This window comes from Chelonoidis abingdonii, chromosome 3, assembly GCF_003597395.2.
Source record: "Chelonoidis abingdonii isolate Lonesome George chromosome 3, CheloAbing_2.0, whole genome shotgun sequence".
Classification (NCBI taxonomy): Eukaryota; Metazoa; Chordata; order Testudines; family Testudinidae; genus Chelonoidis; species Chelonoidis abingdonii.
The window spans coordinates 141463284-141487637 of record NC_133771.1 but is presented as its reverse complement, the minus strand read 5'-3'; the positions used below and the strand labels follow the sequence as shown (position 1 = coordinate 141487637).

Sequence of the window (24354 nt, the reverse complement as noted above, 5' to 3'; positions counted from 1 at the left end):
CAATCTAAAACCATCAGTGCTGCAACTTCTTTACTATATTAAACGCTTTCCTCTCAAATGTAACCTGCTAATAGGCACTGGAGACTGTGGGGAGGAAGAAGGAACAAGTATATAACCAGAAGAGATTGAGCCAACCCACAAGCTAATCCGAGAGTTTTAGAGAGATGGAGGATAACAGACAAGAAAGTGAGAGAATATCAGCTTGCTAAAGATGCCTAGAAGGCAATGATGTTCTTAGCATCCATCCAAAGTTTGGCCACAACCCTGGCCACAAACTAATTGCCAGAGATAAAACCAGGCCCAGAACCTTTCCCTCTGATATCCTTCAAGTTAGAGAGATGTGAAAAATGAGATCTAAAAACTCAGTGAAAAATCATTCCATACTCTCTCCAGTAGCATATGAAACCTTCAGAACGCAACACAGAAAATTCATTTTACTTTCAGCATTACAAGTTTTCCACATTTCCATGTTCTGCAGCTGTACAATGATGCCTTTCATCACTGCAAGGCTCTGAGTACAGAGATGAGCATAAATTAGTGATACAAAACTGAGAAATTCATCTGGGTGTAGTGTGATTTGGAAGATACAAAAAAAAAAAAAAGTCAATTAATCCCTAGTGTAACTACAATGGCTTCAGTAGAGTTGCACAACAGGAGAATGTTGTGTATTCCATTCTATTCTATTCTGGTTCTTATATGGCCCTCATCCCTGTAGTATCTCAACACCTTCCCGAAGTCCATTGAGCTATTTGACTAATATCACTCACATATGGTTCTTTCTTTTCTCCTTCTCCTCAAGGAGAAATTGTGGGGGGAGGTTTTTTAAATATAATTTTTATATATACATTCTATTATGTGTATATATTAGCAGAAGTAATGTGGAAAAAAGTGAACTTTGCATTTGGAATGAAAGGAATGATCAGTGATGGTTAATTCCTGTAGGAGCAGCCGCCAGCAAAGCTTTGGGCTTGCATGGATGAGCTTTAGCCTTGCAGTATGTGGTCCCATTGCGCCTAGGCAATGGGTCTGCGGACAGTAGTCTGGATCCCAAAATGTGAAGCAATCTTTTCAGTATCATGAGCCCAAACCATTGAGCACTGTTGAAGAAGAGGACTAAGACCCTGAATATGAGTTGCTTTTCTATTGAAAAACTGCATTGTGAGCAGAGTACAGGTTTCATGGCTTAGCAGTAGCATGTGTTGCTGAAGAGACAAGCTACTGCATTTTGTGCTAGTTGATGTTCCTTGGGGTCCACAGCTGCATATGCAGGAAGATAGCATTACTGTAGTACAGCCAGGAAGTGACATGAGCATGTATAACTGAGGCCAGATTACAGATGCTAGAAAATTTTACTGGAAAGACAAGGTAGATGAGGTAATATCTTTTTATCGGACCAACTTCAGTTGGAGACACACAAGCTTTTGAGCATACACAGAGCTCTTTTTCAGGTCCCAAAAGAGTCAGCTTTTAGTTTTAGTTAGAACATTTTACTGGTAGACAATGCTATGAGAGCTTAGCATTAGCAAAAAATCCCAGAGTGCATCCAACTGGCAGACAGAATTGACCAATTTTGCTTGTTTATCTTCAACTAACAGAGACTACACTGCCACAGGCGCGTTATGGAAAGTACGTTATTTTGCATTGCAGAAATCAGAAAAATTCATGTATATAAATTGATGTTTTTCTTTTAGTTTAGCTTAAAGGCTGGCCTGGCAGTGAATGCTAGCAATGTGTGTTGTGTTGAAGAATAAGAGGGAGACAGAAAATGTTTTTAAATCCTAAGTGGAGCATATTAGTGAAATACCTGAACATGTTCGCATGCTGACAAATGCCAGGTGCATCATCCCTTCAAGACTCCTTTTGGCTCTTACCTCACTTCACCTTTATGGAACAGGCAATGTGCCAAGAAGGCAAATGTCAGAAAGGGAAATGAGGGGGAAGGTAGCAGAGAAATAATTGGACATGTTCACTGAAAACAGGAAAAAACTACAATCAATGCTAACTTTATTCCTGCAGAGAAGCTGACGACTGGAAAGAAGAGACCATCTATGTTAAAATTCTCAAACATCCCTTGAACTGGTTGACCATTTATCCGGAATGAGATGCTTGGGGCACTTAGATCCAAACAGCAGCTGATGACATCATCCGTTCTTAACAAATGTGGATTGGGAGAATTGACTGTCCGTGCAATACAGCCTATGGAAAAAAGGAAATACATTTTGAACAACTTGAGAGAGTCACATAGAAAAGGTTTTACTAAAACCTGAAAAATTTACTTAAAAAAAAATAATGAGGTAAACAGATGGAGTACACGTGCCTGGACTCAGAGACATCAATACTAGATTATCAAAGAGTTAATAGTAAGCTTGTAATAAAGTGCAGATATGCACCCAATGGCATCTGCAAAAACTATTTTAGTTATTGTGCTTAATGCATCTGGAAATAAATAATGGTCCTGTTTTAAGGCTCAAAAAACCTCATAAAACTGAAATTTTACTCCCATTTACACTACAATTCCAAATTGCAAAAAGTAGGTTAAAACCTGAAGGAGAAAAAATTACACCTTCTAAAAAAATGCCTACATTAGCTGGCCAGGGTCTTACCTGGGCTCTCTAAGGATGCTTCTGAGCCACTGACCAACAGAAGATCAGTATTTCTGACTTTTAGTGCTTGTTGCCAGTTTGAAAATAAAAGTCCTTCATCTCACTATTGAGCATCCAAATACCACAATCACAACAATAGGAGCTTGCATCAAAAATTCCTTCCCTTTATATTCTGTGTAAATATTGTTTAATGTATACACTGAACGAACACAACTCCCCAGAACATTCACTGAAGATGCAACAATGCACGTCACATGCTTGCATTAGAAATGTATATTATTTTGATTTTTGTTTCAGTTATCAAATACTAATCGAACTATGAAGAGTGCTGAATACCTTAATCCTAAAAAAAAATTAGATCTTCTCTTCTATTATCAATGAGCACATGGTAGAGCGTGGAGTAAAATATATCAAAATGCTAATCTATAGTATGTCTCATCATCCAAGATGAACATAAATTTGTTTTTTGTAAAGTGATTTGAAGATGTAAAATCAGGAATTATCATTAAGGGCCAGAGTGTTTTTACTTTGTGGAGTATGGTACTATTCAGCGTAAATAAAAGGTCGCATAATCAAGCTCTAAAACAAAAAATAATAAAGATTAGTAAATACTTTTTCATCATAGATGTGTCTGTCACTTTGCGCTGACCTCAATTAACCCTGGAATGTATCATTCTCCCCTCTCCCCCCGCCCCACATTTAAATAACACATCTCATTGTATTACATATAAAATTCCTAATCCCCAAGAAAAGTCATCAACAGAAGAAACTGAAAGCAAGAAATAACACACTTCTGGCATTTCGTTTATCTATAATGTGAGATATAGCAAGAAATATGCAAGTGAAAAACCTCTGGAAATGGATTCGAAAAATAAGACCTATAATTTTTGGAATATGTGGGGCAAATCAGTGTATGTATTAAATACAGAACACCTACTTTTAAACTATATCAGCCACGTAGGGTGTCAAAAAGGGCTAATGTGACCCTTCGTGACATAAACTGAGTAGTAAGTAATAGCAGAAAGGTGATTTGATCTTAGTATGCTTCATTGGTAAAACTGATATTAGAATACTACATACAGTTCTCATCAGAGGTGCAAGTGTAATCCATTCCTTACCAATAGGAGGAGGGGGCAGATAATAGGAGGCACATGACCTTTCCACATGACCCTGCATGTGACTCCTCCCTGCCCCCCTCCCAGCCTGATGCCCCCACGATCCACCCTCCCTTACCCTGGGGATAGGTGGGGCTCTGTCCTCCTCCCTCCCACTGGAGACTTCAGAACCACAGCATCGGAAGGAGCAGAACGTGGGACTGCTGGGCGGCCCCATGCCCACAGCTCCTCCAGTGTGACTGTACCACCCCAACTCTTCCACGCAGGGTCTCCTCCGTCTGTACAGCAGCAGTGCCAGAATATAGGGCTGGGGGCAGTACAGCTGCTGGTGTGAAGAGCTGCTGGCGTGGGGCCACTCGTTGGCCCCATTTTCTGCTCCTTTCCCCGCTGCAGTTCCCGGAGAGCCCTGTGGTTCAAGGCTCTCCAGGGAACTGTAGCGGGGAAAGGAGCAGAAGGCCGGCAGCTCCTCTGGTGGCTGTATCATTCCCCATCCCTGTCCTCCACCAGGGCTCCTGCTGTACAGACAGAGCTGGAGGAGATGCAGCTCCGCGGAAGGGCCCTGAATCGCAGGGCTTTCCTGGGAACTACAGTGGGGAAAGGAGCAGAACATGGTGCCATTGGGCAGCCCCATGCCAACAGCTCCTCCGGCACAACTGTACCGCCCCCAATCCTCTCACGCAGGCTCTCCTCCGTCTGTACAGCAGCCCCGCCGGGAGACAGGGCTGGGCGTGGTACAGCTGTTCCTTTCCTTTTTACACAGAGAAGTACTTCTAAAATGTATGATACAAAAGTTTTCTTACTACATATTCAAACAAATTCAATATGCATCACATACAGAGATTGGATAGGCCAGTATGCTTACATAAGTTCCCACTGTCTGGCTTTAGCTAAAATCAGTATCTCAAAGAAACCCCCCAAAAATCTATGTGACTGAAATCTCTCATGTTGGTCTTATAATATCACAGAGGAATTAGAAATTCAGTCTACCACTGCGAGAATGCTTGTCAGACTTCATTTTCTGTACCTTTGAAGTTTTAAAGCAAAGCTTTGGAGTGCACTGTTTGAAGAAAAAAAAAAAGCCTTAGGTGGAACCAAATTCCATCTATAAATTGCATTGTTTTGAATAAAACCATCTTTTAGATTAGAGTAGTCAACTTGAAAAACCCCAGGATGGGAATATGATTCTGCATTTTACCCCAAATGGAATCCCCTCCTAGCATTCATCTACATACATGATTTATTTTGATGCTGCTAGATACCACAGACTTCCTGGAAATGGCTGTTCCACATCCCTTTATCAAGAAATTAAAAATGCTTTACCTGACCACAGATGAAGACCATCAAATCCATAAGAGTACAGGTCATCGCCAACACCATTTCCACCCCATTCTTCACCTCCTCCAGGGTATGGTGAATAGCCCTCTGTTGAAGCCCAGCCCACTCGAAGATGAGTTGCTTCTGCTGTCACAAAGGGCTCCACGTAGTCCACCATAAGCTCATAGTACCATTTTCTGTATTGGGCGGAGCCTTCGCTGATCCCAAGGAAGATATTGGGTCTCATGCTTAAAACAAAGGGGAAAAAATGGCTAGCCATGAAAACAGATCAGAAGAACATGTTACAGTAGTTAGACTTCTTTTTCTCAGTTTGTGTTTACCACTTATTGTATGTCTTGTTTCATTAAAAGTAAAGAACAAAATTAAAGTTCCTCAGAATTTCTAGTGGAAAAGCTTCCCATACAGTTCAATCAAAATTGTAATTTCCTGCAATTAAACCAGCACTACTAATCAAATACCTGTAATAATACTTTGCACTTAAGTACAGTAGAATCTTGGGAATAGTGGTTGTTCGTAACTCTGAACAAAACATTATGGTTGTTCAGAAGTTCATTCATAGATTTTAAGGCCAGAAGGGACCCTTGTGATCATCTAGTCTGACCTCCTGTGTAACACAGGCCATAGAACTTTACCCTATAATTTCATGTCATGTCCATAAATTCTGTTTGAGCTAGAGCCTATGGTGATGGGGTTTTTTTTGTTTTGTTTTGTTTTTTAAGGAAGGCACCCATTCTTGATTTTAAAAGACTTTTTTAAAAAGTCTGCTATCACATTATCATCATTCACATTTTTATATTTACATTTTTTCTCCCAGTCAATGATTAAATGACTTACTTGCTGGGCATAGGACCCTTCACCTGAAAGGTCAAATTCTCTCCTGCACAAGCATATGCTCAGTGCAGGAATGGGGATGTATCAGGGAGTCATTTAGAGCACCCTGATTCTCAAGCTAACACTGCCCCAGAATTAAGTTTAGGGTTGTTTTTACTTAAGACGGCTGGCTATCGTCCCTGTTCTGATTTTTATGGATATAATTTATCAAAGCCATAATATGCCAGTTAATGGATTGTCTTCAGAAAAATTCACAGATTCCTGTGGTGCGGTTAAATAGATTTTTTCTCTTAATGACTGCAGATATCGTCTTAGCACAAGAACTCAAATTCCTTTTGCTTTGCTGATCTATATTTAAGTAAATATTTTTCTTTTACCTGCTCACATGATTCACAAGGCGTGTCTGTAGGAGGAGATCTCTTCCTGGTAGGAGATTGTCACAGATAAGATGTTGATTAGACCGCACAGCTACTCCATGGCATACACAGAGAGAGCACAAGACATCTAAAACCTATAAAAGAAATTAAGTTCTTTTCACTGTAATTTTCTTTTCATATTACAACATTAATAATCAGCATGGACTACTGAAAGGAACCGTATTGATACCCCATCCCTTTGAATGAGATACACATCTTACACATTAAACCATTTGGAATTTCACTTTTACAGATAACATGCTTTTCTTATTCACTGCAGTTCATCTATTCATAGAAGTTTCTTGCGCACCTTATAGTTTCTTCCATGTTTGTCCAAAAGACGGATAATCGATTTAATATGTCCTTCCTTAATAATGTTTAGAGCTTCTGGACTTTCCACCAACACACAGTGCAAAACCTCCAGAATTCCTGAGAAAGTAAAAAATAGCAATCATGTATTGATTATATAATATCACTAGCTGAAAGCCTGTACTATTGCCCCAGCGAAATCTGTAGAGTCGTGTGATGCCAAAGTGACTGCTGGACAAAAATATTAGGCAACAAGCATACGAATGCAAAACATGTAAAAATTGCAATTTGATATTGTGCATGTGACAACTTTGGTTCACTTCACCTAACTCAAACATACCAATCTCCCTTCCAGTTGTTTGGACCTGAAGCACCATTTCCCTGACTCCCCCACTCCCCAGCTGCTCTGGGGTTTCTCCTCTGCCCAGGTCCCAGTAGCACAACTTCCCAAATTCCCCCTCCCCCGGCCCACATCGTACTGCCCCGGACCCTCTCTCTCCTATAGGGTATTGCATGAAGGCAGGACTCGGTGACAGGGCAGGTCTGTATCCTCAGCCCCAGGGCTCTAGCACAGAGTTCTGCCCACATGGCCCCTTCTGAAAATTGTAGGAACAGAGAAGCCTTTTGTGTCATCACTAAAATCCTGTGATTTGTGATCAGTTTTTGAGAGCTCGCAACACTGCCTTCCCCTGGCTGCTTGGAGGGGACTCCCCTTACCCACCACTACCCCCAGTCTGGGGGAGCTGCTGTTCTACCCTCTCCATCTCCCATCCCCACCACTATCCTCTGTGCCCTCTCCTGCCCCCATATAACAGCCCCCCATTCCCCTGCATCATCATCAGCCTCCTGGTCCTCCCCAGCATCCCACTCCCTCTCATTATCCCAATTCACCTTTCACAGAGTCTCTACTGCTCCTCACTTTCCCTCTGTTGTACATCAGTGATAGTGTGGCAGCCATTGTATGTGGGGGGATGGCTTCAGTCCCACTGAAAACAGTGGGAGGAGGCACCCAGTCTCATTAAGGGCAGCCTCATTTCGACATGCGGATAGACTGTAGGGAAACAGTGGGCACTTGCTGGCTTCAGGCCCATTGACCATACCAGGAGATGGGTAATCCACTGTCTGTCCAGTCACCCTCATACTACCAATAAAATTGCTGCATGCACGTCAGCTGTTAAGTAAGGCTGATAATTAGCTGACCTACTTCCAATATCACAAAGGTCTAGAACTCTCGGCATGGCGCAGATAAATACTTTATACCTGTTTGGTGTACGGTAATTCGTAAAGTCAAAGTGACTGAGAAATTAAAAAAATCGGACGGTAACAGACCGAAAACCAGCTATGATACAACCAGTTGATATTATGAACAAAATAGCTCTCAACCACGCTTGTAGCAGTTTCCATCACTTCACACTGACTTGGACAGTTTAGGCTTCAGAGTGACACAGAGTGACATCCCAGTAATCGTATTATATAGATTACTACACATAGCCTTCACTGCACACTGCATTTGCCCAGTAACAGACAAAGTTTTAATATTGGTGCCTTCAACAGTATACAGTGAACAAATAAAAGAATATTATGTTGATATTGTTACTGGTAGGCTTAGCAGACAAGTGGATTTAGGGGAAAGGTTAACAGAACAGTAATATATTGCAATTCACTTTGATCTCTGCAGATATATTTGATAAATATTGTTCACAAGCTTAAAATATGAGAGAAAACCTGGCCTCACTGAAGTCAATGGCAAAACTCCCACCAACTTCAAAAGGGCCAAGATTTCACCCTACTTATGTACTACATACATAACACACACACACTGTCTCTGTGTGTGTTTATATTCCCCCCAAGATAATATTGTCTGAAATATGTAAAAATATCTATGTATTTCAGTCACACTAACAATGCACTAAAACTGGAACTTTGAATCCTGCCCAGTGCTGCAGGAGAGGCAGAGGTGAGATTCCTAACACAGTGACCCAGTGTATGTCACTGTTTTGGAGGGAACATTCTCACAGCCAGAGCAGAACATCCTGAAGCACTTCATGCTCTCTGTGTATATCACAGCTAATCAGGGACTGAAAGCTGCTGTTGTTTAAGGAGCAACAAATAGAATCAGCATGAAATTGAGACACACAAAGAACTAAGAACCATTAAATCACCTGCAGCCTCTCAATTAAATGTAATTATCATCCCAATAAACCAGCAGTCATTGCCATTACGAATCATTAGACTTAAATCGGTTCCCTACAATGGTGCAGTAAGACAAGATCCCATGTGTACTGGGCCCAGGCACCATTGCTTCAGGAGGCCTCCAAATTTGGCAGCCACAAGCATCACACATGCAGTTAATTGCTACCAACCACTGCTGTTGCTGCCACCAGAAGAAATAAGTCACAGCAAAGAAAAGGAGGGCTGAGAAGTAGTTTTGACCAAGCAGTTACACAAGGTGCAGTGTTAGTCCTGTCACGTCTCTTGTGACCTTCTGCCTCTCCCACACCCCTTGTCTCCAAGAACACATCCTGACTCTCTGGGTGAGACACATGCTCCATGCCTTGCTCTTTTCCTGTAGGACGGCAGTGGTAACACCACAGCATCTATTCCCTCTCTTCTATGGAAGGAAGTATCAGCCAGTACTTCTCTGCAACACTCAGCTGCATTAGAGATGGAGCGAAGGGAAGAATAAACCATCAACTACTACCTCAGAACCCGGAGCATCTATTACACCAAGCATCAGAGAGGAAAAGGACAGAAATCCCCCATCTTCTTGCAGATAGGAATGGAGGACGTATTTGCTGACCTCCCAGAAACTAGAAATGAAGGATATTCTCATTCGCTAGTGTGTCAGGAGGAAGGGGAAATGCCTGTCATCACACCTCCCTGCAGCTAAAAGGGCAGAGACACATTCTCACTCTTCTCAGCAGCTGGGAGGAAGAAAAGCAAAAATAACATCACTCCCATCAATCAGAACTCCTAACCCCACAAAGGTTGGGGTCCTCAGCGCACATGATGGACAGTGTGTAGTAAATGAGTTAGAGGACACTTACTAAAGAATAAGGATAAAAATAAATACTGTTCATCTGACGTATTCATTACACTTCATCCGTCATGCACGCTGAGCTCCTGAAACAAATCCCACAGAAGTGAATGAGATTTTTAATACTGACTGCAGTGGGCCTAGGATCAGGCCCTGACTAAAGAAGAAATCATAGCATGTGATCACGACATTGAAGACTATAGCGTGAGGGAGCAACCGAACAACTGTCTACGGTCCTCAGCATATAAAATCTAGAACAAGTTTCTGTCAAAACTCGGAAAGCTTGCTAGCGTTTGCCAGAGGGGTGTAGAGAACTGTGACTTTATGAACATGTTTTTATTATTGAGTTCCAACTGACTCACAATAAAAACACAATCTGGACACACAAAAGAAATATTCTTCAAGTGACAAAAGGTTTACTCTGATTTATTGATGTGAATTTTGTTGCTGTTGTGAGAAACAGAACATCCAGATGAGAGAAAAGAAGCAATTTAAAGCAAGGCTACTACACCAACCCTCCAGTAAGGATGGACACAGCAAAACAAATTGAATACAACATGTTGACATCTTTTAATGAGAAAAATAAATGGTTTGGTAGACAATTCAAGAAACAACAGAACACAGTCTGGCGTGCAATAAGCTGTTTGCAGGGACTCAAGGAATCTAAAAAATACTCTAAACTACCTAACAAAACAAAAAATAGCAAATATCTAAAGAGAATAAATCATTATAGGATTTACGGAATGCCACATTATGCAAAGTAATTAGTGTTTCTGAAAATAAAACGAGAAAAGAGGAAAAATTTAAATACAACAGGCCTGGAAAGAATTAATGTTGTGACAAAGTTCCTCCTCTACCTTGGTGGGTCCTGCGCTTATTGGCGGATTTGCTCACCTCAGTGATCTCCCCCACAGTCTGGATCAACTCCTCCTGTGTCTGATCAGAAGTTGGGAGGTTTGGGGGGAACCCGGGCCCACTATCTACTCCGGGTTCCAGCCCAGGGCCCTATGGATTTGCAGCTGTCTATAGTGCCTCTTGTAACAACTGTGTGACAGCTACACCTCCCTGGACTACTTCCCCAAGACCTCCTCCAAACACCTTCTTTATCCTCACCACAGGATCTTCCTCCTGGTGTCGGATAACGCTTGTACTCCTTAGTCCTCCGGCAGCACACCCTCTCAGTCTCAGCTCCTTGTGTCTCTTGCTCCCAGCGCCTCACACGCACTTCCTCTCCTCTGGCTCCTCCCCGTCTGACTGGAGAGAGCTCCTTTTAAAACCCAGGTGCCCTGATTAGCCTGCCTTGATTGACTGCAGGTATTCTAATCAGCCTGTCTGCCTTAATTGGTTCTAGCAAGTTCCTGACTACTCGAGTGCAGACCCTGCTCTGGTCACTCATGGAACAGAAAAGTACTCACCCAGTGACCAGTATATTTGCCCTCTACCAGACTCCTGCACCCCACTGGCCTGGGTCTGTCACGTAAGTAATTAGTATATTTCAAGTGGCCTTAAAATGAACCCACTTGCATTAGCTAACCAACCTCTTCATGTATGAAACAAATATGGAATAATATAAGCATAATTCAGGAATCCATTATGATAAAGAAATCTATGCTCTCTATAAAAATACCATAAAGTTCCCTTCTAGAGGAGTTGCAATAACTTCTCTAGAATATTTGTATGATCAAAGATAAATAACTTAATGCTATTAATAGCTTTACTGTAGGAATAAGCCACAACAGGTAGGTGTTGGTAGGCTATTGATACATGCTTCTTCGTGACATATAAAATGGAAGTCCCAAAACCTCCAAGAAATCCATCAGTATCTAACTCCTGGTGTGGTTTATTGCTTTTAGAGAATGCTACAGTTTTAATTTTAAAATAAAACATTTTACATTGGTTTTATTGGGGGAAGATGTGTAGGTAGTGCAATGTATAATCCTTCTATGAAAAATAAATGCTAGTAGAAAGATAAAACAATTTGCAAATAAATGATTATGGATACCTTTTAGTCAGTCATTCTTTTTTTTAATAAAAAGGGTTTTTTTGCTTCCACAGGACTCCCAGCTCCACCCATTTATCCTCAATGAGTTAGGGCTGCTCTGTCTGTAGCAATCTATAGCGCAACAACCAATTTCAACTCATTTGATACTGAAAGTCCAGCTTAGTTGTATTCCACATAAAATGTGAGCTAATAATTGTCACTGGGATTTTCACGGACTTCAGTGAGAACTGGATCAAGTCCATAGTACTGCTGAACAGCCAGCCAAGCTCACTGAATAGAGGAAGGTAAATCTTAGGGCCAAGAGCAACCACTCCTCTTAGAATGGAGTCCTAGTCAGTGCACTATTAAGCCTGGAAATTTCAGTGCACGTAAGTCAGTACATTCCAACACAGTATTAATTTGGACACATCTCATTGCCTCACTATAGTGTACATTTAACATCATGAACAGTAATCCAACAGTACTTCACACGTCATGAGATCCAGTATTACTAAGTTAGGGTTACTGTGGCAACCATAACTTTTGAATTTCCAGGCTTGTGTGATAGAACAACACTAAGATTATGGATTCAATCATAATATTTAGGGTTTATTTTCCAAGATTTTGGTTTGTTTTTAATACAGTAAAAAAAAGCTATGCTGAAGAAGTAAACAATGTGGAAGGAACAAGAATTATCTCCTAGACTCCATTTCCAAACCAACCAGCCACTCCTCTATCCATCACACATTATCACTGTAGCAACTGAGCCCTGGGTATCAAACACAGAGAAAACCTTACAGATGCAGATGCTCTCCTGGCAGCCATATCCTCCCATGGAAAAGTGCCCTGCATTCTTGGACAACATCTCTGAACGTGCAACTTGATCACACATTGATTGACATATACCTATTTGTTTATGGTAAACCAACTGGGCCTGTCCCTCTCTCCTTGGAGCCGCCTAACAGTGATCCAGTCAAGTAAAATGTGTTTACTGCTATGAGTTCCTTTAACAGAAACAATGGAAACAAAACATCTCACAGATTTGAAACCAAAGATGTTTCTTCTTTTACATGATCTCTTCATCCACACAAGCAACAGTGGGATGTGGAGGGTTTTAATTATAAATGCTGGCAGGAGATTCTATCTTAGTGGGTCAACATGAAGTGGAAAAAGAAGTCTGAAGACTAGCAGATAATTTCAGTCAGATGCAGTAATCCCTAGTGTATGAAATTTGAGACACCAAGAATAAAAAAAGACGGTTACTCACCTTTGTAACTGTTGTTCTTCGAGATGTGTTGCTCATATCCATTGCAGTCAGGTGTGTGCGCGCCGTGTGCACGTTCGTCGGAGAAACTTTTACCCTAGCAACACTCGGCGGGTCGGCTGGGCGCCCCCTGGAGTGGTGCCGCTATGGCGCCGCATATATATCCCAGTCGACCCGGCCACCCTTCAGTTCCTTCTTGCTGGCTACTCCGACAGCGGGGAAGGAGGGCGGATGTGGAATGCAGATGAGCAACACATCTCGAAGAACAACAGTTACAAAGGTGAGTAACCGTCTTTTCTTCTTCGAGTGCTTGCTCATATCCATTCCAGTAGGTGATTCCCAAGCCTTACCTAGGCGGTGGGGTCGGAGTGAGATGTTGCGGAAAGTAAGACCGCTGAGCCGAAGGCAGCATCGTCTCTAGATTGCTCAACCAGCGCGTAGTGCGATGTAAAGGTATGCACGGACGACCAGGTAGCCGCCCGGCGTATGTCCTGGATGGGGACCTGGGCCAGGAAAGCGGCAGACGAGGCTTGAGCCCGAGTAGAATGGGCGGTGAGCCGGCCAATTGGGACATGAGCTAAGTCATAGCACGTCCGGATACAGGATGTCACCCATGATGAAATCCGCTGGGAAGTTACAGGGAGACCTTTCATACGCTCCGCCACTGCTATGAATAACTGGGGCGAGCGTCTGAAGGCTTTAGTTCTGCTGATGTAGAATGCGAGAGCCCGGCGGACATCCAGGGTGTGTAGCTGCTGGTCCCAGCGGGATGCGTGCGGCTTCGGGAAGAAGACCGGTAGAAAAATATCTTGGTTAATATGAAAGGATGTCCTGGTTGGTATGGAAGGCAGACACTACCTTAGGGAGGAACGCCGGATGAGGTCGCAGTTGTACCTTGTCCTTATGAAAGACAGTGTACGGCGGGCCCACAGTGAGCGGTCTCAGCTCGGAGACCCGCCTGGCCGATGTAATGGCCTCCAGGAAGACTGTCTTCCACGACAGGTACAGGAGCAAGCAAGTTGCTAGCGGCTCAAAGGGCGGTTGCATTAGTCTGTTCAGGACCAAATTGAGATCCCAGGTAGGGGCAGGGCAACGTACAGGGGGATAGAGGTGCTCTAGGCCCTTAATGAACCGAGAGACCAAGGGGTGGGAGAACACGGAGTGACCACCCTCGCCTGAATGGAAAGTGGATATAGCCGCTAAGTGCACCTTCAGAGAGGATGTCGCCAGACCCTGCTGCTTAAGGTACCAGAGGTAGTCTAGGACCGTGGGAATTGAGGCCTCTGAGGGAGTAACGTCCTGTGCTGAGCACCAGCAAGAGAAGCGTTTCCACTTTGCCAAATATGTAGAGTGGGTGGAAGGCTTCCTGCTACTGAGGAGAATATGCTGTACCGGAGCGGAACAGCGCAACTCCGCTGTGTTTAGCCGTGCAGGAGCCACGCCGTGAGGTGGAGGGCTCACAGGTCTGGGTGGCGAAGCCTGCCGTGGTCTTGCGTGATCAGGTCTGGAAGAAGAGGGAGGGCAACAGGAGTGGCCACAGACAGATCTAGCAGGGTGGTGTACCAGTACTGTCTGGGCCATGCAGGCGCAATCAGGATCAGATGCGCTTTGTCCCGGCGAAGCTTCAACAGGACCTTGTGCACCAGAGGAAACAGAGGGGAGGCGTATAGCAGGTGGTGCCTCCATGGCAGGAGGAATGCGTCCGTGATCGACCCAGGAGAGAGACCCTGAAAGGAGCAGAACTCCTGGCACTTCCTGTTTGAGCGGGAGGCGAACAGATCTCACCTCCGGAAGATCGAATGGATGACGTCCGGCCTTATGGACCATTCATGACAGTGGAAAGACTGGCTCAGCCGATCCACTAGCGCGTTCTGGACCCCCGGGAGAAAGGACGCTACCAGGTCTATCGAGTGGGCTATACAGAAGTCCCAGAGTCGAATGGCCTCTTGACACAGGGGAGACGAGTGGGTCCCCCCCGCTTGTTGATATAGTACATGGCTGTTGTGTTGGCTGGGAACACAGATATGCAACGGCCGTGAAGATGTTGCTGGAACGCCTGGCATGCGAGGCGGACTGCTCTCAACTCCCGGACGTTTATGTGGAGCGTCAGCTCCTGGGGTGACCAAAGGCCCTGGGTATGAAGGTGACCTAGATGGGCCCCCCAACTGAGGGATGACGCATCCGTCGTTAAGGCCAGCAACGGCGGCTGTGGGTGAAACGGCGTCCCTGCGCATACGAAGGATGGAGTTAGCCACCAATCGAGGGAGCGGAGGGGTCTCAGGGGGAACTGTCACCAGGACATCTATAGGGTCCCTGCCCGGGCAGAAGACCGAATGGAGCCACATTTGAAAGGGTCGCATGCAAAGCCTGGCATACTTGGTCACATAAGTACATGCGGCCATATGTCTCAGCAGGCCGAGGCAGGTGCGAGCCAAGGTGATTGGGGAGGCCTGCAGACTCCGGATGATCGAGACGATCGTCTGGAAGCGGGGCTGAGGCAAGTAGGCCCTGGCTTGAGTGGAGTCCAGGGTTTCCCCTATGAAGTCCAGCCTTTGTGTAGGGACCAGGGTGGATTTCTCGGTGTTGAGGAGTAGGCCCAACCAGGAGAATAGGTCCATGATTATGCCGACATGCTGTCGGACCTGAGTCTGAGAGGTCCCCTCGATGAGCCAGTCGTCCAGATACGGGAACACATGTATCTGCTGCCGGCAGAGGTGGGTAGCGACGACGGCCATGCACTTCGTGAACACCCTTGGGGCTGTGAAGAGGCTGAAGGAAAGGACTGTGAATTGGAAGCGCTGGTGGTTGACCATAAAGCGAAGGTACTTCCTGTGTGGTGGAAAGATGGCAATATGGAAGTACGCATCCTTCATGTCGAGGGCGGCATACCAGTCTCCAGGATCCAGGGACGGGATAATAGTTCCCAGGGAGACCATGCAGAACTTCAACTTGAGCATCCATTTGTTGAGTCCTCGCAGGTCTAGGATAGGTCTGAGGCCTCCCTTGGACTTGCTAATCAGAAAATAGCGGGAGTAAAAGCCCTTCCGCCTCTCGACCAATGGTACCTCCTCTATGGCTCCCGCGGCGAGGAGAGACTGTACCTCTTGTAAGAGGACTTGCTCATGAGAAGGGTCCCTGAAGAGGGACCGGGACGGGGGGGCGGGAAGGCGGGGATGAAGCAAATTGGAGGTGGTATCCTTGCTTCACCGTGCGTAGAACCCAAAGGTCCGAAGTCCGTTGGGACCACGCCGGGAGGAAGTAGGAGAGACAGTTGGAAAAGACTGGTACGCCGTCCCCGGGCGCACCTTCAAAAGTTGGACTTAGGCCCGGTGGTGCCTTAGAGGGCCCGTGGTTTTGGCCCCCTTGAGGACCAGATTGGTGTTTACGGCCACCCCGCCCACGCCTCCTACTGAGGTCCTGTCTGTTCCGAGGCGGAAAGTACGGGCGGTGGGGTTGGGGTCTGAAGGGTCTACGTTGGGTCACAGGGGTATGTATGCCCAACGAGCGCTTGATGACCCTATTATCCTTCAGGCTCTGCAACCTGGGATCAGTCTTTTCTGAGAACAAACCCTTGCCATCAAAGAGTAAGTCCTGGATGGTGTACTGAAGCTCAGGAGGCAGGTTAGAGACCTGGAGCCAGGAGATATGTCTCATGGTGATGCCAGAGGCCAAAGTTCTGGCTGCCGAGTCGGCCGCATCTAGGGAGGCCTGGAGAGAGGTCCTGGCCACTTTTTTGCCTTCCTCCAGGAACGCAGTAAATTCCTGGTGTGAGTCCGGGGGTAGCAGTTCGGTGAACCTACCCACCTCCGCCCAGGTGTTATAGTTATATCGGCTCAGTAGAGCCTGCTGGTTGGCCACTCGGAGCTGTAGAGCCCCTGCTGAGTACACTTTACGACCCAGGAAGTCCATCCGCCTAGCCTCTTTGGACTTTGGGGCAGGCGCCTGCTGGACATGGCGCTCCCTTTCGTTGACCGACTGGACAACTAATGAGGAGGAAGGAGGATGAACGTACAAGTACTCATACCCCCAAGAGGGTACCATGTACTTTCTCTCAACTCTCTTTGCCGTCGGTGGAATGGAGGCTGGAGACTGCCAGAGGGTGTCTGCAGTGGCCTGGATAGTCTTGATAAACGGCAGTGCAACCTGGGTGGGGGCATCCGCGGTCAGGATGCTCACTACAGGGTCCTCGACTTCCGGGACCTCCTCCACTGGGAGGCTGATATTGAGAGCCACCCTGCAAAGGAGGTCCTGACGGGCCCTGAGGTTTATCGGCGGAGGCCCTGATGATGAGGTCCCCGCCACCACCTCATCCGGGGAGGAGGAGGATGATATCCCAGGAATGAGAGGGTCCTGGATGGCCTCTTGCTCCTGGGGAGGTTCCTGCTCCATCTGGCCGGGTAGTCCGGAAGATGGGTCGTGTGCTCTTCCAACTCAGCTGCAGGGGGGCGGGAAATGGTGGCCTCTGGTGCCCAATGCTCTGAGGCAGCAGAGCGGGTCTGGGCTCGGGGAGCACCCTGGGCTTGATGGTATGCCCAGGGTGTCCAAAAGGACCACTGTTGAGGCCCTTTGTCCTGAGGACGTGTGTCCTGAAAAACCTCCGTAGACACCTCCGTATCACGGTCCTGGTCATAATAGCTGTCTGCATGGGACGATATGGACGTCTGTCTGGACGGCCATGGAGGAGCAGAAAAGCCTGGAGCTGAAGTCCCGACGGATCTCGCACCCCGCGACTGTGAGGATCGGTGCCGGTACGCAGAGGGGTACCGAGAACGAGACCGGGACCTGCGACCGGACCGGTGCCAGGAGGTCGACCGGGATCTCGAGTTTCTGCAGCGTGATCTGCTCCGAGAGGTGCGGTGCCTGGGTCGGTGCCGGGAACTGGAATGGTACCGTGAGTAGCGGGATGGGGAGCGAGAGACTGTCCGGTGCAGCGAGTCCGACCGGTGCTGTGGAGAGGAACGGTGCCAGGACTGGGAGCGATGTCTCGACCTGGAGCGTCTGTGGGATCGTGACATTGAGCGGTGCCGGTCTCCTACGCAGACAGACGGCGGTCTGGTCAGGGTCGGCTTGCCCATGGATTGTAGTACCTGAACCAGCGGTGCCGGGGGTAGGGGCAGTGCCGCATTGGTAATGGCGATCAAGTCTCTCGCCACAGAAAATGTCTCCGGAGTAGAAGGCAAAGTGAGCTTTACCACGGCAGGTGCCAGGGAGCTGTCAGGCGCCGGGCTCAATGGCCCTCCTGGGGCTGGAGTCAACGGTGCCAGTTTAGGCGGTGCTGGGCAGTCCGACCTAGGCGCAGTCTCTGGCTGCGACGTGGGTGTCGTCGGGGCCGTCTGAGCCTTCTCCATCTTCGACCTCGGGGAGAGGGAGCGGCGGGGAGTTGATTTCGGTGCCGGCGGCGGCCGGTGCCGGGAGTCCTTAGGCGTACCGGCGGTGCCCGGTGCCGTAGGGGTGCCTTTGCTCACCGACTGGCTCGTGCTCGGTGCCGAAGGTGAAGGTGTCAGGGCCGCTTCCATGAGGAGCTGCTTTAACCTGATGTCCCGCTCCTTCTTAGTTCTTGGCTTAAAAGCCTTGCAAATTGAGCACTTAAGCAGATAAGTGCGATTCCCCGAGGCACTTCAAACAGGGGTCGTGGGGATCTCCTGTTGGCATCGGCCTGTGACAGGCCGAGCATTGCTTGAAACCCGGTGAGCCAGGCATGAGCTCCGGCACCGGGTGCGGGGAAGGGGCTACCCCCCGAACCCCGCTAACAAATACTAACTAACAACTATAACTATGAACTATAACTAAATCTAACTAACTATATATACATGTAAGAACAATTAACTACAACTATTGAAATAACAACAACAAGAAGAACTACAAGTAGCTAGGGAAGGTGGAGGTCAGCTAAGCCGCACTCCACTGTTCCAACGACCAACACAGGCGGTAAGAAGGAATTGAAGGGTGGCCGGGTCGGCTGGGGTATATATCCGGCGCCACAGCGGCGCCATTCCAGGGGGCGCCCAGCCGACCCGCCGAGTGTTGCTAGGGTAAAAGTTTCTCCGACGAACGTGCACGCGGCGCTCACACACTTGACTGGAATGGATATGAGCAATCATTCGAAGAAGAATAATTGTTTTTCATGTGTGTCTTTAAAAAAGATTTCTCCACTATTTACTCAAAAAATCATCTCTGCTGTTTCCTGGAGACCATCATTTAGAAGATTTAATAGATTTTCAGTCATTTTCAGTTTGCACTTTACACGTTTATCCAGTATGCTACTGTTTCTTTAAATTTTTAGAAGGCTTGGTTAATATCAGCTGGAGTTTATTCTAGAGTGAGACACTACACTTGTTTTAATTTATGCACTGAAGAGACAGAATATTTGCATTTTCCACTCTGTTTCTTCTGTGATGTCTCAGTGCTAAAAAGGTCCAATCCCAAACACCTTCTCACTCACACAGATTCTCATCTTATAATTTTGCTTCAGTAATGAACTCCAGGTCAGGACAAAAATAAGGAATGGTTTCCCGGTACTGGTTTCTGTTTTCTTCAGTCCTGGTTTAGTTTTTATCTAGTTTTAGCCTAGATTTTTTATATATATGTGTTTGACTTTCATAATCAGTTTCCAATTCTACACCATTCAAGAATCTGAAAAAGTTTTAGAAACATTAATAAAGTAAGCTGCACAACACTCACAAATGGCAGGTAAATAAGTATTATCATGGGGACACCAAGGCACAGAACAGTTACATGACCTTCCCATCATACAAAGCAAATCACTGGCAGAGTGCGTAAAGGCACTAGAAACTGCTGCCTCTCAGTCTTGCACTCTAACCACCAGTCCACAGCAGAAACACCCTTTTCCAGGGCTATTTGCCATCCAATGGAATTTTGCTAGCAGCATTATTTTGGATACAACAGGATTGTTTTTAGTATACAGTTTTTCCAATTAAGACAATATTCAGACTGAAGATGGGACAGAATATGAAGGCTAGCTTATTAAGCAGTATGTCATCATAAGAACATGACACCAATGCTCAATGATCTGCATTCCACACATGGAATTTAAGGTTGTTGTTTTTTTTTAAATATCTATAAAGCTCTAAAATACTGGGTAGCAGGATGGACTGGAGTTCCCAAGGGGACAGTCTGTAACTCTATGGTAGGACTGTTACAGCGACCAGGAGTTCACATTTGTTACAGGGTTGGTGAAATCTAATTATAGAATGCACAACCAGTTTGGGGTGTCTGCTGTGATTCTGACCATCTTCCCTGAGGCTGGCACTCATGATCATGAACCACTTCAGACAGCATGAAAGTTGGAATTTCTATTTTTCCACTTTTCTATCAGTTTTAGAAGAATCATCAGGAGACTAAAAATTGGGTTTTCCAGGCTGGCTTTATCCTATATGTACAGATCATGTCCTTTATAAAAAGGGGCTTTTTTATGTTTTTCTGCAGCTTTTTGGTGGGTTACCTATTTTGTATGCACAATTAGGTCAGTTCAGATATAAGATGCTGTGTTTCATTTTAGCTGGTCACTTTCCTCAGCAGAAGGCTGTGAAATCATAAAGCATGCATCTTATAGCACTGTAGGACAGAGGTTTTTAAATGGGGTGGCACAGAATATATTTAGGAGTGGGGGACAAACTTTAGGGAAAAAATCATACTATGCACATTCTGAGTTAGGTTGCCAAAGAGTGGAGGCTGCTGGCCAGGCGCTCCACTCTGAAGGCAGCACCACCACTAGCAGCAGTGGAGAAGTAAGGGTGGCATGATATGGTATTACCACTCTGACTTAGCCGAGCTGGGCACCCAGCCAGCAGCTGCCGCTCTCTCCTCTGCCTTCAGAGCTGGACAGCCAGACAGCGGTGGCTGCTGGCCAGGAGTCCGGGGGAGCAGGCATGGGTGTAAACCACTACAGACACAAAGAAGATGGATGTGAGGAAATAAGCTTGAGAACCATTGCTGTAGGACACACAGATCCATACACTCCACATCTCACTCAAAGTCTGTTATTTAAAGATAAATATTTGTCTGAAAGTGAAATTAACTTCTTTTCAGTTTTAAAGATTTCAATTACTTGCATTTGTCGGGGAAAACCCACCTAGTCTATTATTCCTACTAACAATTATTACCACGTTGAGGAGACCTGTATGGAATTTCCCTAACAACCCGAATCTAATGTCCTGACAGCCTGCTTAAATCATCTTTTAATAGAGATAAATGCCATAGTGCCATATTAGCAAACTATAAAATGATTTATCAGCATGTAAACCATCTGGCCGGAATTGGGGAACTAGACACAGGTCACAAGGACCCCAAATAGGCCTATTTAGTCTGCCAAATGTAACCGCAAGTAGGGGTGTCTGAATAGTCAAGGCCGCCTGACTATCAGGGGACTATCTATACGGAAACGAAACATGTTGTGCTTGCATCTTTGGGGGGGTTATAGGGGTTTATGTTCCAAATAAAGCAATTATTAATTGTTTGTGTAATGTAAGCCATATGATTAACCAAATAAGGTATAACCAATGACTTAATGAAATATGTTAATGTGCGGTTTTAGGCTATATAAGCTAAGACATATTCATATTCAGGAGGTCAGCTTAACCCTTGCATGGGGACACGCTGGCCTCCACTTGTGCACAAGTGTATAGTCAATAAAGGTGCCTCAGGCTGTCTGATCAAATCACAGAGGTGGTCTTCTTTTCCCCGACACATTCTAGCCAAATTCTGTCTCATACCTACGTGGCTCCTCAAACTACATCCAGTAAGCCTGAGGGAATATAAATTACATATGGGAGTTTTAATATGACTTTTATATCATTTTTTAAACTGAGAAGAAAGAATCTAAATGGTTTATCTTTAATTTGATTTTCAGCTCAAAACCCAAAGGCCAATTAGGATTCTAAGTGAGAGATCTGAGAATGACCTACTTCACATAGATATCTTAAATCTGGGGATAGCTAACATTAAGGTTTCCTAGCTTTCTAAATCATGATGGCACCAGCTTGTGATTTATAGATATTTACAAATCATTGCTAATCAGAATAAGAATAAAATAATTTAAAATATTTATATATTGACAGATTTTCAAAAAATACTGTCTCTTATTATGAGAGATAGGATCAAATTCTGTTAATCTTATTCGCATGAACAAGTTTATTGTCTACCATGCAAATAAGCAAGCACAATTTTGCCCAAAGTGTAAGTCATTCTTAATAAGGAGACTGAAATGTAGAACTAAACAAAGCCAGGGTAATCTTGGCTCTGCAAAACCTCAACAGATACTCTTTCCCCCCCATCACAACCAAAATCAAAACAAGGGGTGATCTAAAACTGGATCCTCATTCTATTTAAAATCTAAAGTTTAGACAAATTATTCTGATTCCAGACTCTCTTCTGATAGTGTTTTGCCAAGTAAGGTGTTCTGGTGTTTGAAGTGTTACTGTTATCCTAATCGAACCGTCTGACATGAGAGAGGATAGACAATTCTAATTTAGAAAACTTGCCTGATTTCCAGGCAGAAATGATCACATTCCCCTGACATATTTTCTAAGTGGTTTACTTGAAGAACAAAGAGTCCACGCTCAATTATAATTGACCTCAAATAGCTTCTTCTGAAATTTCTTTTGTAATGCAATTGGGATTCAGATAGAAGTGCTGAAAATAGCTTAAGTTTCAATTTGGTGAGAAAGAATACATCAAGAAATCACTGGAAATGTATTTATTATAGTCCCAAATGGTTTCATGCTATCATTTCATGTAGTGGTGCTTATAATGGGAATATTAACAGACTACCACCTACGATCTTAGAAATGGTATTTGGTAGCCTAACTACTCTCCATTGAAAGGTATCACTGAAGAAATGGATGTTCTGCTTAGAACCATACACATCTTCAAATCCTGTGTTGTTGTTCTCACACCACACAGTCAACATGTGGAAATCCGAGGCTGTGGAGGCTGTGAAGGCTAGGACTATAACAGCATTAAAAGAGAACCTCCATGAATTTATCCAGTTAAGTCTGTTAATGGATATTAGCCAGGATGGGTAAGGAAGGGTGTCCCTAGCCTCTGTTTGTCAGAGGGTGGAGATGAGCAGCAGGAGAGAGATCAATTGATCATTGCCTGTGAGGTTCACTCCCTCTGGGACACCTGGCATTGGCCACTGTCGGTAGACAGGATACTGGGCTACATGGACCTTTGGTCTGACCCAGTACAGCCATTCTTATGTTCTTATTTTCACCAGAAGAAATTCAAGAAAACATTCACTCCAGGAACATAACTTAGAAAATTTCCATAGTGAAGCTGAAGTAAATTTCAATCTGGCCAAGAGAAATTGCTATTTTTCCTTTACATATGGTACTTTAGAAAAATTAATTGATTATTTTAGTGGAATACCTCATGTAATTATACTTTGGTTAAAAGATATAATTTCAAGAATCATTTATTCATTTTGTATACATATCATTGCAAAGAATGTGGTATGTATACTTTTTGGCACACTCCAATAAACCAACCTTAAAGTTAAGCACACAAGTCCCCTTAATTTCAATCAAACTATTAACATGCTGAAAATTAAGCAGATGCTTAATTGTCTCAGAGGTCAGAGCTCTTGGCAACTTGCAGAATTGAGCCTCAGACATTATTCAGGAAAGCTCAAACGTAAGAGTGAATTTGCAGATCATGTTGGAATCAGGCACCCAGAACTAAAGTAACCTACTTTTTATAAGATCAATTCAGAAGAACCTGCATTTGAACTCTTGTACCACAAATAACAATCTTCAAGACTTCTGTGGCCTAGCACAGAAGCGGGATGCATTTGATTGACTGATTGAAGGTGGGATTTTCAAAAGCACCTAAGTGATTTAGAAGTCCAAGTCCCACTGAAAGTCTGTTAGGTGTTTCTGAAAATCTCACCCTTAAACTTCTATAAAGTGCTTATCACTAGCTCCAAGCACATCATAAAAGCACAAAAGTAAACATTTTAAAAACAAAGATTTCAAAAATCTTTCCAGCCTCTAATAAACTCCTGAATAGAATGAGCCTTATTATGCAACAGAATTGCACAGGCAACTTTCTAATAAAGACTCCTTTACAATTTATAATACACATCTGACCCTTTACTACATTACCAAAAATATGAATTTTCAAAACTAAATTTTCAAAAAAGAGGCTAGTGATCTTGGATCACAAAAACATGATGATTGGAGAGTGCCCAACTTGAGATAAATTAAAGGGACCCGACAGGTGTCAGATACTCAGGTCCCTTTAAGGGGATTCAAGTTGTTAGGTTAGTTCTCATAGTGTCCTTTGGTCAGCGAAACAGCCACCAAATGCATTGCGTGTCTTCTGATGTCCTGTCCTCAGCCAAATCTGGTATGTTATGTGATACAGCATGGCCAGAGGGCAGCATAAGAGTGTTAGCAGGGGGCCTTATTCCCTGCCAAGGGAGGAAGGTTTGCTTTAGATTAA

General features: G+C 44.7%; 1 protein-coding gene across 3 annotated transcripts in view; it reads right to left on the bottom strand.

The window, feature by feature from the left end:
- RYR2 (ryanodine receptor 2) overlaps positions 1–24354 on the bottom strand; it is a 749362-nt gene that overhangs the window by 374142 nt on the left and 350866 nt on the right. For all 3 annotated transcript variants that reach the window (XM_075064183.1, XM_075064184.1, XM_075064185.1), the window contains exons 18-21: positions 6611–6729; positions 6262–6395; positions 5039–5280; positions 2004–2196 (exon numbers count right to left, since the gene is read on the bottom strand). In XM_075064183.1, coding sequence (XP_074920284.1) covers positions 2004–2196; positions 5039–5280; positions 6262–6395; positions 6611–6729 — 688 coding nt within the window. The remainder of the gene's footprint in view (positions 1–2003; positions 2197–5038; positions 5281–6261; positions 6396–6610; positions 6730–24354) is intronic.